Source organism: Oreochromis aureus, linkage group 10 (genome assembly GCF_013358895.1).
Source record: "Oreochromis aureus strain Israel breed Guangdong linkage group 10, ZZ_aureus, whole genome shotgun sequence".
In the NCBI taxonomy this organism is placed as follows: Eukaryota; Metazoa; Chordata; class Actinopteri; order Cichliformes; family Cichlidae; genus Oreochromis; species Oreochromis aureus.
In genome coordinates this window covers 19,794,122-19,815,923 of record NC_052951.1, presented here as the reverse complement: position 1 = coordinate 19,815,923, position 21,802 = coordinate 19,794,122, and the positions used below count along the sequence as shown (strand labels likewise).

Genomic DNA, 21,802 nt, shown 5'->3' with positions numbered 1-21,802 from the left:
GCTGTCCAGGTCACAGAGCAACCTTTAAAATGTTTAAAATTGCAGGATGGGGCTTTAGCGCAGGGAAACAAGCCTGCTAAGAATTTCTGTGACACGTTGCTGATGTGAAGCAACCTATAATGTCTTTTATATCTCTCGGCTGGCCTGAACTTAATGTTACACTGGGGAGAACGCTTCTCTGCTTAGGCTGCTGCCCCAAATCTGTCAGGAACCCAAATGCAGGACACAAAACAGATAGGAGTTGACTCAAAAGCTGTTGAAGCAGTCCAAGAAATTCAAAGTCCAAAAAGTAAAAGGCAAACTGACTCGTGAGCAAACAAAGAACATAAAGTGCAGGTTTACAAAAACTGAGGCAAGGTGGACGACAGCACATACAAGATGAGATCATAAGAGGGCAGTGCAGTGAACTATCTGGCCTGTAAGAAAATGGATAGGTGGACATACTAAGAGCTATTTCGAAGAATCGGGAACAGGTTTGTATTGAGAAACTGGAGAAACTATGAACAAGAAATATGAAAAGACAAGTGAGCACAAAAATAAGAGAGGAAGCGGTTGACTAAAAGCAGAGACAAATGCATGTAAACTTGACATAGATAAGATACAAGGTGTAAGGGTATGAAAACAAGACAAGAGATTACAAAAAATCAACACTAACAAAAAGCCATGAAATAAGTTGCTATTTTAGTCTTTTACTACAATGATTCACAGGATGCATGACAAATATAAAAGGTTTATTAACTCCCAAAGTCATAAAAGTTAAAATCCAGATAAGGGAACTATCTTGATGGCTTTGGAGAGGAAAGGAACGGTAATATATAACATCCGGACAATCACTCATTGCTGTCAACATCTAGGATCAAAGTCTCCCTCATTCGAGCAGCAAAACATTCAATAGACAGCAAAAGCTCAACTAGAACATTTGGTAAGGGTGGGGACTTGGGTCAAGATCTTGGCTTCATCTCTGGGACACAATTATATATGCAGATTATACTTGATCTGCTTCATGCAACTTTACATTCCATCTAATAAGAGGTTAAAGAACCTGAGCCTTTTTTTTTCAGAGATTTTGTTTGAGTTCCCAGTTGGACCTTATGATTATTGTTCTGTTTGTAAGAAATTGACTACCTGTCAGTTTCATGTGTCTCTGCTGTAAAGGGAACCTGACATTCAATTATGTAAGCAGTGATATTAGGTGACGGAAAAAACAATGGCACATCCTCTTTGTATTTGTTGTCACAATATCGAATGACTCCATCTTCTCTCTCTTCTCTTTTTTTGCCCTGTCATACTTCTCTATTTCTTATTTGTCATTTTTTTATACATTAAACCTTTAGAGTATATAAAATAGGTTTAGGTATTATCTTAAAAAACAAAACAAACCTACACGTGAAAAACAACAACTTTCAATCCACTTGTTTTTAAAGCTTTCTTTATGTGTGGAAATAGATGGATAAATAGATAAATAGATTGAATAGAAAAAAGTGTGAAGGCCTGGATTTAGCATCATAGGGTATGTGGGATTTTTTGATGCCTGAAGTCACCATATGTGTATGCAAGGATGGTCATAAGGCATCAGCCAGCACAGCGCCCTATGATATCTCTGAGTGAAAAAAGACTGAATGAGAAGTGGAAGCTGTGGACTGCTTTCCACAGAAAAAGACTGAATGAGAATTGGGCGTTAAGCCTTTGTAATCGGAAGCTGTGGACTGCTTTCCACAGACACTAACACCTGCCAATATGTGCTAGTTAACATACAAACAATAGCATGATTTCATTCACCAAAATTAGAAAAAGAAACTATGAATGGGGTGTTACTTAAATTATTTACAGAATCCATATATAAATCACATAAGCCGCATTATAGTCCACAGATTGCATTTAAAACGGTCTAAAAAGTGACAACCTGTCAGATTCAATTTAGCGATTAGATCTAACAAAATTGAAGCGCAGCAGACCTCTGTTCTTACAAAGTTGTGTCAGAGGTAGGAGTGGTTTGAGAACAGTTCTGCATTGTTGAATTTTGAGCGCCAACATGGGGTTTTGTGCCATGTAGATAGACGAAGAGGGCAAACATCCAGACCACAAATATTGTTGAAATTTAAGCCCTAATATAGAGCAAATGAAAGAGATTTCACATGATTAGCATGCACTAATTCTGATGAGATGCTTCTACTTGCCTAATAAATGACATTCTTACATTGATTGTTATCAGATAATTAGTGAAACATCTTTGGAAAAAAAAACGACAATTCTCTGACATAAGGGATTGTAGTCTGTGCAATGCAGTCAATAAGATACACTGACATTCATTGCCGAGCTGAAAATATAAGGTAAACTGGTTTTAATCACAGATGTTTTCTTTTTAAGCCTGGATTTTGATAATGAAATTAAAATGGAGCTGTTTTATTATCTTGTTTTATAGAGAAAAAAAAGATTACCACTTATTAGGAGAATTGTTGCAGATATTTTTTCTCCTCTTTTCTCCTTCTTCTTTTTTCTTCTGAAAAATCCAGTTATTGACCCACCCCATATCCTTTAAGATTAATGGACCAGTATAAAGAACACATGTGTGTGGCTTGTGAGTAAAAACTGGAGAACTGTTAACTGTTAAAGTACGTTTGTTCCTTTTATTTCAGATACAGAAAGTGTAAAAACTATGAAACATTTACTGACGCTGAACGAAAGAAAAACAATATGTGAAATTAAAATGCAAAGAAACGCTGGAATTGCACTGATTGCACTGACACATTCAGTAAATAACTTTATTTTGTGTATTCTTTGAAGCTACACAGAGTGAACAGCCACTGCTAATTACAGTGTTCTACTTTAAATAAAAAGACAGTTTAAAAGTTAAAACCAGGCTTAGCGCCAATATCCTACTGTGTAAAGGTCACAGGCCAGGTGCCTGTGTTTTATTCTCTCTTTCTGTTCCTCCCTGAACCCTGCCACACCCAAGTGTTACAAAGGTCTCCCAATAAACCAAAAGAGAGATCCAACACAGCTGCTGGCTAAACAAAGTAACCGAACGGAAACCAAACCTGATCTTCAGCCATCGTTTGCTTTGGTGGCACATGCTTTGTAATCTGTCCCCTATATATATGTGTGTATATGTATATATATATCTATATATATATCTATATATAGATATATATTCTAAAATAAAGGAGTCAAGGTTTTCCCAAGCTAGCTTTAGCAAAACAACATCGAATTTCCAGAATTGTCCTGGGAACATATTATTATTATTTTGTTAATTTTCAACACATTTGAATTTACAATGGCAATATAGAACAGCAAATTAAGCATATACACATATTTGAACAATTCCACTCACTTAATTTACAAAATATGACCCCCCACCCCCACCCCCCAATTCCACCCTTACACAGAAACTGCACAGAAACCAACCAACCAAGCAAATAAACAACAACACCAACCAGTATCTGTGAAATACAAACACATATGTACTTTGCAAACTGCTGTGGTGTTACAAACATAAATATATTTTAAAGGGGACCTTTGGTTACATACTTTTTAAAAGGGTCTAAACATGGGATTCTTGGAGCATCACGCACACATATATATACACTAAAGAGGTCCTTGGTTATATGCTTGACAAAAAAGGGACCAAACATGGATTATAATCTATTCAAAAATTTAAAAAAAATCATTGAGAAAAATTTGTGACTAACGCACATAATCAACTTCCAGAAACTAAAAAAATAAAAGAAAGGAGCATAGTTTAGAACATATTTGAATATTTGAACATTTTGAAATACATTTTAAACAGATGAATATACAGACATTTGAAAAAAAGTTATCCTCACATGAAAAACTCTTTTCTATTTGCACACACAGTGAAACTGTGAAAAGGAAGACCAAGTTTCACCTGGGGCAATATTGGATCTATCTGTAGTTTCAGTCTCAGCAGAAACTCTCTTAAGCAAATATTACAGGTCATGCAAAACACACGCACACACGAACACATTGAACAATCACACCAACCAAATGCATGTAAAATGAGAGCTGACTCTTCCTGGTCATTGTCAGCGAAATGACAGATCACATTTTAACAGCAGGTTTCAGTGAAACACAACACCACGCAACCAGCCAAGAGCTAACAAGAGGACGACACACAGGTGTTTTCAAATTCACATAATGCCAAGAGTTTAGTAGAAATATTTTCCCAGTTAAAAATCTTAAAAGAATAAATTTATTTGTTTAAGCTCCCATGTTCAAGCTCTGAAAAATCTAAGTCTATTTTTTTAAGCGAGACAAAAGGATGTGAATAAACATATCAGCTAAAAGCAAAGAAAAAGATTAATATTTGTACTGCATCTTCATCTCGGAGTCTTTCAGTCGGATTCACGCTGTGGTTTCAGGTAACAATGAGTAACACGCATACAGACAAAAACACACACAAAAACAATTTTCCTTTCATCCTTCAGCATTCATTCAGACGTAGTCTTTCTTGTCGTATCCTGTACCTGCACTAATGCTGCGTGGAGCCGAGTACCCCATCCTGGGTGGCAGATATTTCTTTTCTTTCGGTGGGCAGCTAGTGCACAACATCGCCCCTCCGATCAGGAACAGTGCAGCTGCAGCCCAGCCTATGTAGAGTGACGCCCCTAGCTCCATCTTCTGAGAAGAGAGCAGAGTAGGGTTGTAAAAATCAGTAATGATAACTTGGGCAGTCCAAGAAACAGGGATGAGAACCAAGAGGCCACTGAGGATGAAGAAGACTCCAGCGATGATCATCACTTTGGCTTTGCTTCCTTCCTCTTCAATGCAGTTGGTGCACTTGGCACCGACTACGGAGATCATGACACCCAGCACTCCGAGTATAATGGCAACAACCATCATTGCTCTGGACGCCTGCAGATCCGGGGACAAGGCCAACAACGAGTCGTAGACCTTGCACTGCATTTGACCTGTACTCTGGGTGACACAGTTCATCCACAAACCCTCCTGGATGATCTGAGCAGTGACAATGTTAGCTCCAACAAATGCACTCACCTTCCACATTGGTAGGGCACATGATAATATGGCTATAAGAAAACCAATGACTCCAAAGGCAATGCCCACGATCTCCATACCCATCGACATGTTCGCACTCGTGTGTGGTGACAGAACGAAATGTAAAAAGCAAGTCCACAGTGTCCAACAAACGGAGTCCCTCAGGTGAGTCTTTGGTGAAAAGGATTCTGCTTTACTGTCAGGTGCTTGTTGAAGTGTGAGCAGCTGTATGAGGGTGTGGCGTAGCTTTAGGATGCTGCTACAGAAACAAGATATCTTTATACCTCAAGAGAACAAGGAGGAGTCCTCTGGTGTTGATGTCACCGAGAGGCTGTCTTCACATACACACAGAACAAATACACACATGTGAACATACAGTGGAGGAGGGGAGCTTGAAGCAGAGCAAGAGAGCAGTGATGTGATGGAGGCAAGGTGTGGCCGTGGTTTGTGGGGGATGGGCAAAGGTAGTTCTCTCTTAAATTCCAAGAACTATGTAAAACATTTCACCTGTTTTCTCCCAGGAACTGATTCCACCATCATGTGGGTGGACTCACACATCCCTTCATACACATCACTACCAAGCAGTTATCTGCACAGTCTTTTACACAAACACATCACACTTCATACATCAAGTTACTTTTGCAAAATGCTCAGTCTTTTGTACAAACCACTGTCGTTGTTGCACTTTTCTATAGCACTGTCTTGTGTCTGTATCGTTCTGTTCTGTCTGGTGTTACACTGCCTTTGCTTTTTTTTATGTTTTGTTGCAGTTTTTGCACACTTGCACTCAATCTACTCCTGTGTTGATTGTCTGTTATATGTTATATGTAGCACCGTGGTCGTGGAGGAACGTCGTCTCGTTTCACTGTGTATTGTACGGCTGCACATGGTTGGACTGACAATAAAGCCACTTGACTTGACTTGATGTGGGTGATTAAACTGTGATTGTACAAAGTAAACATGAAAAAGACACCAAAATGAGGCACTTGACCTTCTAATTCCCTGCATATGAATGAATGAAAAAAAAAGAGCATAAAAAAGTTACTGGCTAACTGTAAATGCTACTTTGCATTAAGCGATTAACATTAAGGAGCAAAAAAAAAAATCCTTTGACCTCAGGCTACTTCAAAAGCTTTGTTGTGAATCAGAAACTTAACCATGGTGAAAAATAACCCTCAGGTAATTATTTTGTTACTCCCTGGTTTCATTCATTCAGACTTTTAACGACAGTCAGGATTTAGGGTCTGGAAAACAATCCCAGAGCTTTTCTGAGAACCGGAATAACTGCATCAAGAACAAATATGAAGAGAGAGAAAACATAACAGTGCTGTTGTCTGACACCCTAAGCATACAGAGAGAGCGTGACCTTCTCAGTATCGGTTAGACTCTGACCAATCATTTCCCTGAAACACACACGTGTCCACCAAAGAAAAAGTGAGCCACAAAACTGAGTTTTTTACATAATCAAAATACTACATTTCTCCCTATCACTTAATTATAATAATTCAGCAAACAATTTATAGAATGAGTTCTGAAAAAGTATTATTTAAAAAACAAAAGAAGATAATGAAATGAACCCCCCTATGATTGAAATTTTAGCGGACCCCAAACTTTTGAGTGGAACTATGTGCTGTAATGTGATCTATATGGGTTTTAATGCATGTTAGGAAAGTAGACTCATTAAATTCTTTTAAGAATTTTAAAATCTTTGGTAATTCACATAATAATTTATCCTGGTTATGGAAACTAAAACTTTTCTTTCAAATGCACAGCTCAAGATAACAAGCTCAGTGACTTAACGTTTCTGCTGTACACACAACTGCATGTCAACAATATGCTGTCATAAACCAAAATAGGGCTCAAACATATAAAAACAAGACTGAAAAACATAAGGGAGCCTGTTTGCAGTTTCATCATGAACATCGGGATCAGATGTTTATGTATTACATCATCTCTTCATGAATGACAACTGCTATTATAACAGCTAACACCTGTGTTACCAAAAACAAATGCATGAGCATAAGCAGAACTGCGGCTGTTTCCCCCCCCCAGTAATTTAAGATAAAGATCTCCACCAAACAAATAGAAGAATACATGCCGATGGTGTTTCTATTACTGCATTACACCTTAGATGAGCCACATTTACTCTCCTCACACGTTTGCAGATTCAGATTAACGTTGGTATTTTCTTTAATACTTATTTAATGGGAATAGATTTCTTTATCTATGGCCTTTATGTCTCATTAACAAGGAGTTTCAGTAGTTCCAATAAAAGCATTTCCTGGATGTTGAAAGTTTACTCAGTGCGCTGATGAGCAGAGTCAGTCATGTGCTGTAATGGCGCAGCACAGGGTGGCTGCTCACATGCTAAAGGTCAGGATAATTTGACTATTCAAACCAGGAAAAAGTTGGTATCTGTGAAGGCACTGAATCAGACAGCAAACAGAAGGGACATTTTCCCAAATGACATCAGATTTCATGCGTGAGTTTCAGAAGAAACTCTGATGAATGTGTAATGAACTTGGTACATTTATTTATGTGACCTGTTGTGCTTTACTTAAAAAATGTTGTTAAAATGTTGTCCAGTGGATTACGTATTACTCTTGGTTTCTTCTTCTTTCTACAGAATTTAGAAACCTGTTTACATGCACTCTTGTAGACCATTAATCAATCAATGTTAAACCAGTAGTTACTTGTAATTACTTTATTAACCTAAAGTATTTTAATCAAGTCAGATTCCAAAATAAAACATTTGTATTTATGGAGTCAAGTGCATTATAAAAGTTGTCAGATAATATTAAGATTTTTTGTCAAACACACAAAGGTGAATACATAGAAATGAAGGACATTAAGTAAAGTACAATACATGAAAGTTTGTAAAGTTTAAAAACAGTAGGAATACAGAAACATCAAATGATAAAATATGGAAGAATGAACAAATAAAATTACTTACATATCATTCTAATAAATCATACATTTGAGACCCTTTTGACCTTCGTTTGAAGCCGAGGGTGAGCTCCACTTTGCTCAGCTGCTGTTTCACATCTGTGACTCAGCCTGTCTGTTTTGTAAGAATGTCAAAAAAATCATCACATGAAACTTATTCCAGTTACAGTGTCTGTCTGCTTTGAATCTATGATAGTTTGTATATACAAAGTCATTAGCACATTGATCATTAGAATAACGACTGTCCACAACAGACACTAATGTTATTAATGTTATATTGTGAATAAATATATATAATATTTTTTTCTCTGCAAATGTTTCTTCACTGTGCTGTGACAAAGAATCACATCCTTTGCCATAACTGATCATGATCACAATTTCAATCTGCTCAGTTAGACTAAATATAGAGAATATGTAAACATTGTCCTAAAGAAACTGCAAATTCAGTGTCAAGACTATATAGACATTCCTGTCATCCTAAATATTGATAGAATTCCGTACACCATAACATTTGTATCTGTTTAACTAGATTTTTATAAAAATAGCATACAATCCCCTCCAATCCTCTTTAGTTTTTGTCCTTTTCCACTCACACATAGTCCCTTCTAGTATAGGAGCTTTGAGCTCCTGACATCGGAGCGGCTGAGTATGCTGCACGACTCTGGGGCTGTATGTTATACTTCAGTGGTTTGTCTTCCTTTGGAGGGCAACTGCAGCAGAGGATAGCTCCCCCAGTCACCAGCAGGGCTGAGGCAGCCCATCCCACATACAGTGATGCCCCGATCTCCATCTTCTGCCCAGCAGGGACGATTGGACTGTAGAACTCAGCTACGATGGTGTTTGCTGACCAGGAAACAGGCACTAGTTGAGCCAGACCTGCTATGATGAACGCCACTCCAGAAGAGATCATCACCTTGGCTTTAACCCCATCCTCCTCGATACAGTTGGTGCACTTGGCTCCCACCATGGCAATGAGGAGAGCAATCAACCCCACTAGGATGGCAACAACTGTGAGTGCCCTGGCAGCCTGGAGGTCCTGAGGTAAAGCCAGCATCGAGTCGTAGATTTTACATTGCATCTGGCCCGTGCTCTGGACCACACAACTCATCCACAGACCCTCCCAGTACACCTGAGCAGTTACAATGTTGGCGCCAATAAAGGCCGAGACCCTCCACATTGGAAGGGCACAGCTGGTCACAGTGAGAGCCCACCCCAACACTGCCAGGGTGATGCCGGCCAGCTCAAGTCCAAAAGATGCCATGGTGCAACCACGCAGTCCTTTTTTATATTTTCTCTCCCTTTGTTTCAAGACAAGATAAAGTTTTTTCTCCCTTCTTATTTTCTTAAGTTCCTTTTCCTTGTGTTTGCTTCAGTGACTATCTCAAGCCTTTGTTATTTGGTCCTTTAATTTCCTCTTTTCTGCACCTCTCTCCAAAAGGTACGCCCTTTTCTGAAGCTGTAGTCACTGTAGCTCCTGCTGAATCCACTCAGTGTACTTTCTCCAGGGACTTTCTGCACCATGTATTTGTCCGTTCTTGAGCAGCCGTTGACCCTTATCAGTGTACCTTTTTATTCTAAACTGGTCAGACCCACCTAGGGGATGACATCACTCGTCAAACTAAGCCAATCAGGTGAGTCCTGCGCATTGGCCTCGTTTATCGCCTGGGTGTGTTGGCACTCGTTTGTGTGCTTTTTCAAATGAAGAGTGTTTTCATGGTTTAACCTTTTGCCCCTGGTAGCTCTAGGTGTGCCTGTTTTATTGCTGTTAATAGATAATGAGTGGCCAGGACAGACCTTGTTATGCAGTTGATAAGTGACCACACAGGACCGCATGCTTTCTAAAAGATTTGTATGTAAGCGTTAGCATACATAAAGTGTGTGTGTACACAGAGTGGGAGAGACAGAGGAATAAAAAGAATCTGCACAGATTATTATATTTGACTTGATGTTATTTTTTTTTCCATTTCCAGTTTTCTGTGTCACATTTTTATAGCCGCAACTGACACACATTTTTACAGTTTTAATACCAGTAATGTGTACCACAGTAGTTCCCGCAGGGTTAGAAATTCATAACTAGTTTCGCAGTAAAACTGAGTTAATGTCAAACTAGAAGTGGAAAGAATACACTATATGGCTGTGTTACGATGCCTTGTGTGAACCTAATAGGTTGCTGTAAATTCTACTACTGAATGCTAGTCAGTTTCTACCAACAAGTAAAAATAGTACTATACATAGAAAAAAATTGTCCGGCTGTAATTACATTCACAGTAATTAAAGTTACAGAAATTTTTTTTAAAGGACACAATTTATACAGTGCCAAATCACAACATCAATCGCCCCAAGGCACTTTATTGTGTATGGGAGCCAATGAAGGGAAGCCAATATAGGAGAAATATGCTCTCTCTTTCTAGTCCCTGACAGTACTCTTGCTGCAGCATTTTGGATTAACTGAAGGCTTACAGTAGTTATTGTAAATTTAATTAATGGTTATTTACTGTAATCTAATTTGCAGTAATTTTTTTTACTGCATTTGTATGTACAGTATTTGCAGCATATATTCATTTATAGTATTTTAATTTTCTATTTTATTTTACTGTATTTTAAATTATTGCACTGTTAATGTGTTTATTTTGTAATGTTGCAGGATTAACATAGTTTGTCAAAACTGTCAAGACAGTTGAGCACTGTTAATCACATCTAACCCCCATCCCCTCAAAAAATTAGTCGTGAATGCCTTTAAAAAATGAATTTTAATTGTTGAAAGCACAAATTACAAGTGTGTATATACTTTAACCATTATGGTTAAAACTAAAAGGCAACAAAAATGCCAAACCAGAAGTGGCAAAAACGCAATGTGTTAAATTCATGAGGTACACTTGAATTGATATTGTATTTGAAGAGAGGAAAAAAAGCAGTGGTACAAAATAAGCTAAAAATCTATCTGGCCCATCTGACATGCAACTGGTATGTTTGATGCTGGAGTGTTTGGTCTGATTTTAATCGGGTGGTTGCTAGATAACATGACATGTAATCCAAGTTTTGTGGCTATAGGTTTGAATATTGTGCATAATAGAATAGAATAGAATTCAACTTTATTGTCATTGCACATGTCACAGGTACAGGGCAACGAAATGCAGTTTGCATCCATCCAGAAGTGCTTTCAGTGATATAGATATATTACAATATATATTAGCAATAATATAGATATGTAAAAAGAGTATTACAGAAATGGGTCTATTATGGTATGTTATAATGTACAGCGGTATGAAGTATGTTGTGAATATTCTATAACTATAGGTATGTACAGGCTGTAGTGAGTACAAGCTATGTACAGGATATGAACAGGATATAAATATGAAAAACTATACAGAATATGAAATAAATAACTTTACAGAAATCTGAGTTATACAGCTATACAGAAATGGGAACTATGTCAAGTTGTAAACAGTTGTAGGGTTAAAAATTATTGTATGTACAGAATGATTATTTACACAGAGCTATACAGTAGTGCAGTTAAGATAAGTGAGGGTGTGGATAATTTCTACAGAGGCTGTATAAAGTGCTAGTGGTTGTGAGTGGTGGTTCAGTCCATGTTATTATTGTGTGTTTGAGGGTACAATTTGTCCATTGTGGGTGTGTGTGTGTTCAGTCCATGTGTTAACGTGGGTCAGATGTCAGGAGGCAGAGTTCAGGAGTCTGACAGCTGTGGGGAAGAAGCTGTTCCGGTACCTGGTGGTCTTAGTCCGGAGGCTCCTGTAGCGCCTCCCAGAGGGCAGGAGGGTGAAGAGTCCATGTGATGGGTGACTGGGGTCTCTGATGATTTTCCCAGCCCTTTTCAGACACCGCTTCCTGTAGATGTCTTTATGGCAGGAAGTGGTGCTCCGGCGAATAATACTAATGGGCAGTTTTCACGACCCTCTGCAACGCCTTCCGGTCCGAGGCAGAGCAGTTCCCGGTACCAGACTGTTATACAGTTGGTCAGGATGCTCTCGATGGTGCAACGATAAAGTTCACCAGGATGTCTGAGGACAGGTGGTTCTTTCTCAGAGTCCTCAAGAAGAAGAGGCGCTGGTGAGCCTTCTTGACCAGCTTGGAGCAGTTGGTGCGTCCAGGTGAGATCCTCGGAGATGTGGACTCCCAGGAACTTGAAGCTGCTCACACGCTCCACAGCCATCCCCTTAATGTGGATGGGTGGATGTGGTCAAAATTCCTCCTGTAGTCCACGATGAGCTCCTTGGTCTTCTCGGTGTTAAGCAGCAGGTTGTTTGTGTCGCACCACTCAGCCAGACGATCCACCTCCTTCCTGTAGGCGGCCTCATCGTTGTCACTGATGAGGCCAATCACCTGTCACTGTCATCTGCAAACTTAATGATGGTGTTGGAACCATCAGCAGGTCTGCAGTCGTGGGTGAAGAGGGAGTAGAGGAAAGGGCTCATCACACAGCCTTGTGGTACAATTAGATGAAAAATTCATTGTGATGGTAGATGAGCAGTGGTTATCCAGCCGGACATGTTGGGGGCGGTTGGTCAGGAAGTCCAGTAACCATTTGCAGATGAGGAACTGATGCCCAGGTCTGTCAGTTTCCTGATGAGTTGTGAGGGTGGATTGTATTGAACGCTGAACTGAAGTCTATAAACAGCATTCTGGCGTAGGTGTTGTTGTTGTCCAGGTGTGAGAGGACAGAGTGCAGGTGCGATGGAGACTGCATCCTCTGTGCTCCTGTTCTGGCGGTATGCGAATTGGTGGGGGTCCAGGGTGGGGGAGACAGGATTTGAAGTGTGCTAGGACCAACTGCTCTAAGCACTTAGTGATGATGGGGTGAGTGCTACTGGGCGGTAGTCATTGAGGCAAGATGGGTTGGAGTTTTTGGATATCGGGACGATGGAGGTGGATTTGAAGCAGGCCGGTACCACAGCGTGGGCCAAGGTGTGGTTGGAGCATAAAGCCACAAACGGATCATTTTAGCTCCTTGGTATGTGGTTGCTAGGCAACGTGGTGATGTCCTAATATCTATAATATATATAGATAAAAACCTTCAGGGGCTGAAGATATATCTGTGTGCCAGTTTTGCTTGCTGACCTGATTTTGTAAAAAGAGGTCATGAGCAAACATAGGCTTATATCTATAGCTTATATCTGTCTTAATATCTACAGTTATCTCATCATTATCTAAGCTAAAGTGAAAAATTGATGATGTATAAACAAAGTTTGCTGTACTTATACAAATCATTCTGAGGGGAACATGAATATCTGGACCACATTCATCATAATCCATCCAATAACTAGCAAATCAAAGTCACCATATTGAAAGACAGCAGATAAAGTTCTAACATAAACCGTCTTTACTGTATTTCAGGTACAGTTAATTTACTGAGTCCTAAGTAAACTTGTTATTCACTGGGCTTGGACACACAAACCTAGGTAAATGAATAAAGTCATCTTCAGATAGAAGTGATTTGTTAAAGCAGATAGACACTGCAGCACAGAAAAATCTTTAACTTACATCAGCTCTGATCAGAGAGCTAATAATTAGCAGAATTATGAGGAACTCTTTTTCTTAATGTGTTACCTTTAACAAGTTTTTCACAGTAACATCACACGTAACACAAGTAACAGTGGCGTCATGCAGAAAAATAATTTTAGATATACAGTTCACATGTAAGCACAGTGTCTCTCTTTTTATTCGGGTTAGCATACTACACTATAGTATGCTGTGCTTTTAAGCGGAGTGAGGCAGACAGACTAAGGTAAATTACTTCTGAGTCGTGCGTAACGTGAAATAAGGAGTTCTCTAATCTTTGATGACCCAGAAAAACTACATAATGAGGAAGAAGACTTCTTTACAACAAGACCTAATGGACTCTTAATAAAAGTCACTGACCCGTGTCTCGATACCTTTGTCAAACTGATATCCCCATTGCAAGTATAATAATCTGCGGCGGAGTGGCGCAGTCAAAGTCCGGGCTTAAATCAGATTGAGATGCTTTGACATGACCTTTAATGCCATTCATGCTTGAAAACCCTTCAATGTGGCTAAATTAAAACAATTACGCACAGAAGAGTGAGAAAAAATTCCTGCATGGCGATGCGAAAGATTCACTTTCAGTCAGCACAGATGCTTAATTGTAGTTCTTACTCCCAAGGGTGGCAAAGCTAATTATTTATTTTAGAAGGAAAATTCTGTTTTCACACAGGGCAAGGAAGGTTTAGTTAGCTTTCACCCCTTAATAAATGACATCACCATTTAAAAACTGTATTTTGTATTTACACAGGCTATCTTTGCCTAATATTAAAATGTGTTTGACGATTCGAAACATTTAAGTGTGACAAAACGTACTTGTTGCAAAACATGAAAATAAGGACTTATACAATCACCCCCCAAAAGTACAGAGCAGTAAAGTATTGTGACGAGACCTACTGTATTCTTAGTATCAGTCACTGAGTCTGTATTTCTATGAAAGTGTCTCAATACTTTTGTCTACCTGATCACACTTTGTCTTGCATACGTGTACACTTTATCAAATGGTAATATTTGTCAAACACTCCCGGTCAAAAAAGGGTAACCCAGAAACCACGATAAGATAAAGCCTAATAAAAGGCAATTATTAAGATAATATTGTATTTGGGAAGGAAACAATACAGTGAACCAACAACTCAAATCTGATTGTCAATTGTATGTCTTTATTAGCGTGTTTAAACAAGAAATATATGATAGTGCAGTTATTATTCTTGCTTCCTTCCTTTCTTTTCTTTTGCTCCAAATCTATCCTTTGTGTACACAAGGCACTAGGCAAATCTTTGGCATCACTGTAGCTGCTAATAATGGATGATAGTAGTCGGACCTGACATTAAGCAAACTTGCCTGAACAATCCACCAAACTAGAGACCATCTGCAGCTTCTGGAGCATCAGCTGGCTTTAAAATTAATTTGTGCAGGTTAATGAATGCATCTTACTCACTTTTGCTGCTTTCTCACTGATACCATTATAATCAAAATACTCAAACATTTGTAGTGGCTACTGCTATAGTCTCTACAACTTGGACTTGCTGTGGCAATTTTAGACAGATCCCAGCTGAAGGATAAGAGAAATGAATATATTTCAATAATATATCTCATGTTGTCATTTTTATACTTACCTTCATTATCTGGGCTACTGTCAGTAATGTTTTAGCATTAGCTAAAATACACAACCATCAACAGTGAAGAGTCAAAAGAAGCAAATGATTAGGAACACTGGACAATGATTGCTGGCATTAGATCAAGGAAGGAGTGAAAAAAAAAGGTTCATTATTGATCATAGGACCAGTATCTCATTTGCTTTATGGTGAGACCTTTGTTTTATTTTGAGTATCATATCTGACCTTGAACTGAAAGATAATATCAGCTTTATTATTAGTACGAACAACTTGTAACTTACAAGAAACTGAGTAAAACACTCAGTTTTCAAGAAACTTAAAGAATTCCAGGCGCTTTTCTTTCCAAGTTTCTTAGACAGCACTGTAAGCTGATTCATCCAAACTTTGGGGGTGATCTGGTGACTTTGCCATATTTATGTTGTTTCATCAGTCAGTGAAAATGCTATCTCAGTAAACCTTGATTGATCACTAGAGATGTGTTAGTTGGAAAGATACAAAATTTCTACCCCACTAAATATGATCCATGATAGTCACTTATGTGATATGTCAGGTGGTATTGATTTCAGGAAACAGTAATGCAATGTTATAAAGCAAAACTGTGTAACTAGGAATGTTCTTCCTCAGGGTGGTTAGCCATTTAGGTATAAGCAGCGTATGTCATGGTCCTGCAGCCCTGGGCAGTATGTGACTTACTCTGAATATTCTTGCATCACAAGTTTTCTTTGGGTTTGGCAGACATAAAGTAAGTTGCATAAAAGGAGAGTTGATGTTGTCAGGGTCCTGGGTCGGTGATCCAATGTTTTGTGTTTTATTAATTAATGCTTTCATTATTATTTATAATTTCTAGTCTCTTGGTTTCTGTGCATTCCCTGTGGTTCCACGTTTAGTTACTCTTGTCTCCATGTCTCAGAGTCTAGTCTCGTCTCTCTTTTCATGCCCCCAGTCTCAGTGTTAAACTCGCGTGTCTTGTCCTCATCTACTTCCTGTTTTATTTTGATAGTCCATGTCCCGTGTTCGGTATACTGAGTTTTGCTTCCCCTTTGTCTCATTATGTGTGCTTATTCCCAGGTGTGCTCTCCTCCTGTGTCTCATTCCCTCATCATCATTCTGTGTACTTAAGCCCTGCATCTTCCCTTGTTTGTTGCTGGTTCGTCTGTTTCATCCTCTGCATTTTCTGTCTTCCAGGTTCCATTGTCCTTGTCTCTAATTTTTATGTTTAATGTTCAGGCTCTTGTCTCAGGTTCTTCGTTTGTTCATACTTGTTTCTAGTTTTTTCGAATGTAAGTTTTTGTTCTTTTTTCTCCCGTTGCCTTTTGCTTTTTTGCAGCCCAAAATAAAGGCTTGCTTTTTGTTAAACATTCACCAGCATCTCTGTGTCTGCATGTGGGTCCTTATCACCTCATCTCCTCTCAACATCGTCTGCCTCGACAGACATTACAGCATACTTCTAATTTAATCACACATTCAAACCATTTGGTGAATAATGATCAGTCAGTGACCATCTGGTAACCCCTTGAGGCTAATAAAATAATAATAATAGTATAGTATATATTTTTTGGTGTAGTAGAAGGAGGGGTACATACAATTTTTTCTTTGACATTTAGCTTCATTTACTCTAATTCATTGAGAATTATCTTGCGAGTGCACTAAGCAGTATCACTAAAGTCAGTTACGGCACATTAGAATTAATTATAAAAATGAATTTGTTTTTTGAACATAGAAGCATCTAAATGTCTTAGTAAAGATATTAGTTAATATATGAAGCTTTAAATACACATGGAGTAGTTTTAGATAATAAATCCATGGTTATGCCTTACAAAGGATTACACGACCTACCGAGGCCTCAAATACCTTGTTCCTTGTAAGTATAATTAATGAAAGTTTCTCATCCAGAGTCAGTTGTATCTGTGATTCAGTTATGATGATGGCCTTTTTCTTAAAAAAACAAAGCAAAAGAAAAACCACATATAAAACCAAACAGCAGATTTATTACCTTAAAATTATAAATCTAATTTTGGTGTGACAATAATGTTTTTACATCCTTCTCTGCTAACTTGTTTCTGTTGAATAAATTGTAAATACTAGTAATACCCCGGCTTGTGCCTTTGTGGGAAATAGAGAGATCATATCAATACTGTACCTGCGTTGTATTACTAATTAAACTCAGTACAGTACAACTTCAAGTGCTATGTATTCAACAGGATAAGAGATGCAAAACAAAAACTAGAAGCATGAATGCTGACTCAAGTGTTTTGATCAGCCAGTTATGCAACCCAGTTCCTGGAACTGCCTGTTGAGAATCATTCACCAAGAAACAACAGGAAGACTATGACTAATGAAAAGTTTAGATATTATTTTGCCATAAAATGGTCTCAGAGAGCTGGATCTCAATTGAAAATAATTTGAATATGTTATTGAGAATGGTCTATGATTATTAATAGTGATATTTTTGAATATAATTTTCACTGAAGCAGATTTACATTGTGCGGATAATTTCAATGGATTGTTTTGTCAGTTGATGAATTAGTTTCAGTTTACAGAGGGATTACCCATACTTCATCATATCTAAAAGGGGGTGTAAACAGGGATTTCAAGTGTAAACAGCAACCGTATCATTTGGTTAACTACCAGAGGAAATCCAGATAGTATATCTATATGAGTATCAAACCACTGCCAACACAAGGAGCATAGTAATCCGAATACAGAAAACATGAGAAGCACTTTTTCCTCTTTCACCTACAGTAACACTTAAAATGTTAGTCAGTTTTCAAATAATAGATAAAAACTTTATATTTAACATATTTAACTGAGTATTTTTCTCTTTCCTGATTACAGATTGAACTGTCTGCTGCTCTACTTCATATAAAACATTAAAAAGCTTTTATCATATTAAGATATTGAACACAACCTCTCACTGAGATCCAGTACTCTGCAAAAGTCTAATGCCATTTCTTCATCCACTCTTTTTGCTTGCAAGCAGCCAGATTTCTTTCAATGCTTTAAAATGGTCTTGATCAAAAGTTCTCTGGACTTTCCCAAGGTCTTTCTCAAGTTTTTCTTTGGACAGTGTTTGCTTTTTCACTCATTTTCAACAACAAAAACATTTCAGTAATGTTTTTTTTTGTTTGAAAAGCCACTTTATATCGACAAATGAGTCATTCAAGGATAAAAACAGGCCCCTAACTCAAATAAGAACCAAATGTACATCTAAAAGATTTACATCCCCAAAGACCTATTAACTGGAAATTTGGCTTATGTTAGCATGAGCAAATGAGAAAATTGGACAAGTGGTTAACAAAAAAAGAAGTGACAGTATCTGAAAGTCATTTCTTCAATCATGAAAGCAGAAAAATGTCAGAATTTGATCAATCACGCAGTACTACTTGGAAAGCGTCTGATTGACACCAGCTTCATTTTTAAGCACAACAGTGATTCCAAACACACTATTAGCCATGTTTTGGCCTCTCCAGAGCTTGAATGGGAAGAAAAGTCTGCCAACATTGAGAGCTTTGAATGTCTTTCATGAAGCCCGGAAAATTATTCTTGAAGACTACCTAAAGAAATTAAAAGAAACTTTTCCCAAGAGAGTTCAGGCTGTGCTAAAGAATGAAGGTGGACATTCTAAATAGTGACTTTCAAGCTAGTTAGAACTGTACAAACACGGTTTTTGCTTCATTTATTTTATTTTTACTGTTTGTATGTTTAGGAGATTTAAAACATTTCTTTTTTCATTTATACTGATTTTTCAAGTTTCCAGCAAACTGCCAATCCTATTTCATTTCAAACAGTCCAGTGCACAGAGAGATGGTGATTTCCACAGGCAGCCTTTGTTGTCTGTTCTTCTGTTCTAGAAGCAGAATGTTGGTTACAAAGCCATAAATGCTTTAAAGGAGGGTGGAGCCTTTCATTTAATGGGTGCTTAGAGAGTTATGGTCACAGACGAAATGGAATTAAAGGATGTTTGAGCACAGGTGATAGCACGCTTTCACAATCTTCCAGACATATATCTCTTAATACATGTACTGCATCGCAAAAAAGGTTAAAGTTGATTTCATTTTCTGTAAATGCAAAGTTTAAAATTAATAGGCTGCTTCTCCTAACTGCAACCTCAGATTCTGGTTACGCAGAAAAAGAGTTCACATCACCAACTGCATACATGCGTGCGCACATGCCATACATGCACAAGCACAAAAATAGACACTGCTGTCACCTCTTGGGCACAATGGGGAATGACAGATAAAAGGGGAATAGCAGACAAAACAGAGTTTATCGTTCTCCTTTGATTTCGATCCTTTGATTTGCTGCAATAGCTGCAAAATCCAGACATGCCAAATATGTTGTACATCACCTCACTGACTACTCTTTGATGCCTTCATCCCCTCACCCTAAATGAACTTCATACACAACAAAAGCTCTTTTCTTGTAACCTTCAGCAAACAAAAAGCTCTTGTATGTTCACATTTACAATTGGCCTTCAGTCTGAGTTTCAGAACACTCACAGAGCTTCTCTCACCTCCAACCTCAGCCTTCGGTTTGCACGCCTTCTTAATATTTTTCCCACTTCATAAATCACATATTTATTTGAAAACCAGTTTGGACGCTGTGTAAAATGCAAATAAAAACAGACTGAAATGATTTGTAAATCTCATAAACCCCCAAATCACAATAGAACATAAAAAACATATCAGTTGTTTAAGGAAATGCACTATTTTAGGAAAAATGTTTGCTGATTTTGAAGCAACATATCTCACTTTGTAGCATTGCCTCTTCTTTTAACAGCAGTGTGTAAACATCTGAAAATAAGGTAAGCACCTACTGAACTTTTTGGGAGAGCACAGTATTCGCATCTTTGCCTGATGTAGGACTAACCGCTCATTCATTCTGGGTCTTCTTTTAAGTTTGTGATGCTCCACATATTTACTGGTAAAAAGTCTGGACTGCAGGCAAGTCAGTTCAAAACTCTTCTACTATGAAACCAGTTTGCTGTAATAGATCCAATATGTGTTTTAGAATTGTCTTTGATAAATATGCAAGGCCTTTTCTGAAAAAGATGCCACCTGAAAGCTACTATATCCAAAGGCACTGCCATACCATCAGAGATGCTGGCTTTTGAACTGAGAGCTGTTGACAAGCTGGATGACCCTCTTTTCCTTTTGACATGTTTCCATGTTCTATAGAGAATAAAATAGGAATTTGGGAGATTTGCAAATCACATTATCTGTTTTACTGACATTTTAGAAAGTGTCCAAACATGTTCAGAAATAAGTCAACCTCAACATCGAAGTTTACCGGAAGCCCACACACACGGACCAGTACCTCCTCTTTGACTCCCATCACCCTCTGGAACACAAACTTGGAGTAATCAGGACCCTACACCACCGGGCAGAACATGTTCCCTCTAAGCCTGAAGGAAAAAAGAAGGAACACACACATGTAAAGGAAGCACTCAAAACATGCGGTTATCCTAATTGGGCGTTCATAAAGTCAGCAAAGAGGCACAGAAAAGAAGATCAGACACCAGCGAGGGAGGATAAGAAAGACAGATGCAACAACATTGTCATCCCCTATGTAGCCGGTGTATCAGAGAAACTCAGGAGAGTTTTCTCCAAGCACGACATCCCAGTGTACTTCAGACCCAGCAACACACTCAGACAGAAACCGGTTCACCCGAAAGACAAAACTCCAAAACACAAACTTAACAATGTGGTGTATGCTGTACAGTGTAGCGAGGAATGCCCAGACCTCTACATTGGAGATACCAAACAGCCACTTCACAAGCGCATGGCACAACACAGAAGAGCCACCTCCACAGGACAAGACTCAGCAGTCCACCTGCATCTTAAGGATAAAGGTCACTCTTTCGAGGATGCCAATGTTCACATTTTGGACAGAGAGGACAGATGGTTTGAAAGAGGAGTGAAAGAGGCCATCTATGTCCACTGTGAGCGACCATCTTTGAACAGAGGCGGTGGTTTACGACACCAACTGTCTGCCATCTATAATCCAGTTTTGAGATCCCTCCCCAGACGCCTTAACGCCCACTCACATCCTGGGCCATCTGACCTCAGGAATTCGCATGATAAGGTGGGGCCAGGTTTCACAATGAGCTCACCTGGCTGATTGTGACCCACACCCATTTTCACACCTTGGCTCATGTGATTAGAGGATCATCAGGGGGTCCTTTTGTCCCTCTTGGGGGGATACTCCCACTAGGTTTAAATCTGGGACTCTCCACCATTTGACTTTAGAACTGAAGAAGCTTCTCGGATGAGAGGTGAAACGTCTTCAAGCAACTTAAAGAAGTCCAGACGCTTTTCTTTGCAAGCTCCTTAGACTACAATGACCTGGATGACTGAGAACCGACACAGACAATCTCACAATTTGCAAAGCAAACAGAGTGGAAGAGTGACATCCGGAGCTGGTTCATCTCCTGTTTTTCTTCATGCTGACTGTAAGTGACACACTACGTGCACTTCTTTGAAAAACAAAACACACACACCAGTAATTCATGAATTTGGTGAAGAGTAAGTGCTTATAAGATTTACACTACTACGCTTACATGTTATTTCTGCTACTTTTTCATTCGACTTCAAACAGAAATGTAGAGCAAACAGTTAGGTGTACTTTGTTCTTTTGATTTCAATTTATGATTTAATTATTTTACTGTTCTTTATTTACTTAAATCTGAACCTTTGTATTTTACACTG

General features: G+C 38.5%; 2 protein-coding genes across 2 annotated transcripts; both read right to left on the bottom strand.

Annotated features, from left to right (window-relative positions):
- Positions 1 to 3,389: 3,389 nt before the first annotated feature.
- Positions 3,390 to 5,282, bottom strand: LOC116317291 (claudin-3-like). The gene has a single exon (XM_031736004.2). It carries the CDS (start codon positions 5,101 to 5,103, stop codon positions 4,453 to 4,455), a length of 651 nt encoding a protein of 216 aa, XP_031591864.2. The 5' UTR covers positions 5,104 to 5,282; the 3' UTR covers positions 3,390 to 4,452.
- A 2,420-nt stretch (positions 5,283 to 7,702) lies between these two features.
- Positions 7,703 to 9,520, bottom strand: cldn3d (claudin 3d). The gene has a single exon (XM_031735998.2). The coding sequence runs from the start codon at positions 9,218 to 9,220 to the stop codon at positions 8,549 to 8,551; it is 672 nt and encodes a 223-aa protein (XP_031591858.1). The 5' UTR covers positions 9,221 to 9,520; the 3' UTR covers positions 7,703 to 8,548.
- Positions 9,521 to 21,802: the final 12,282 nt, after the last annotated feature.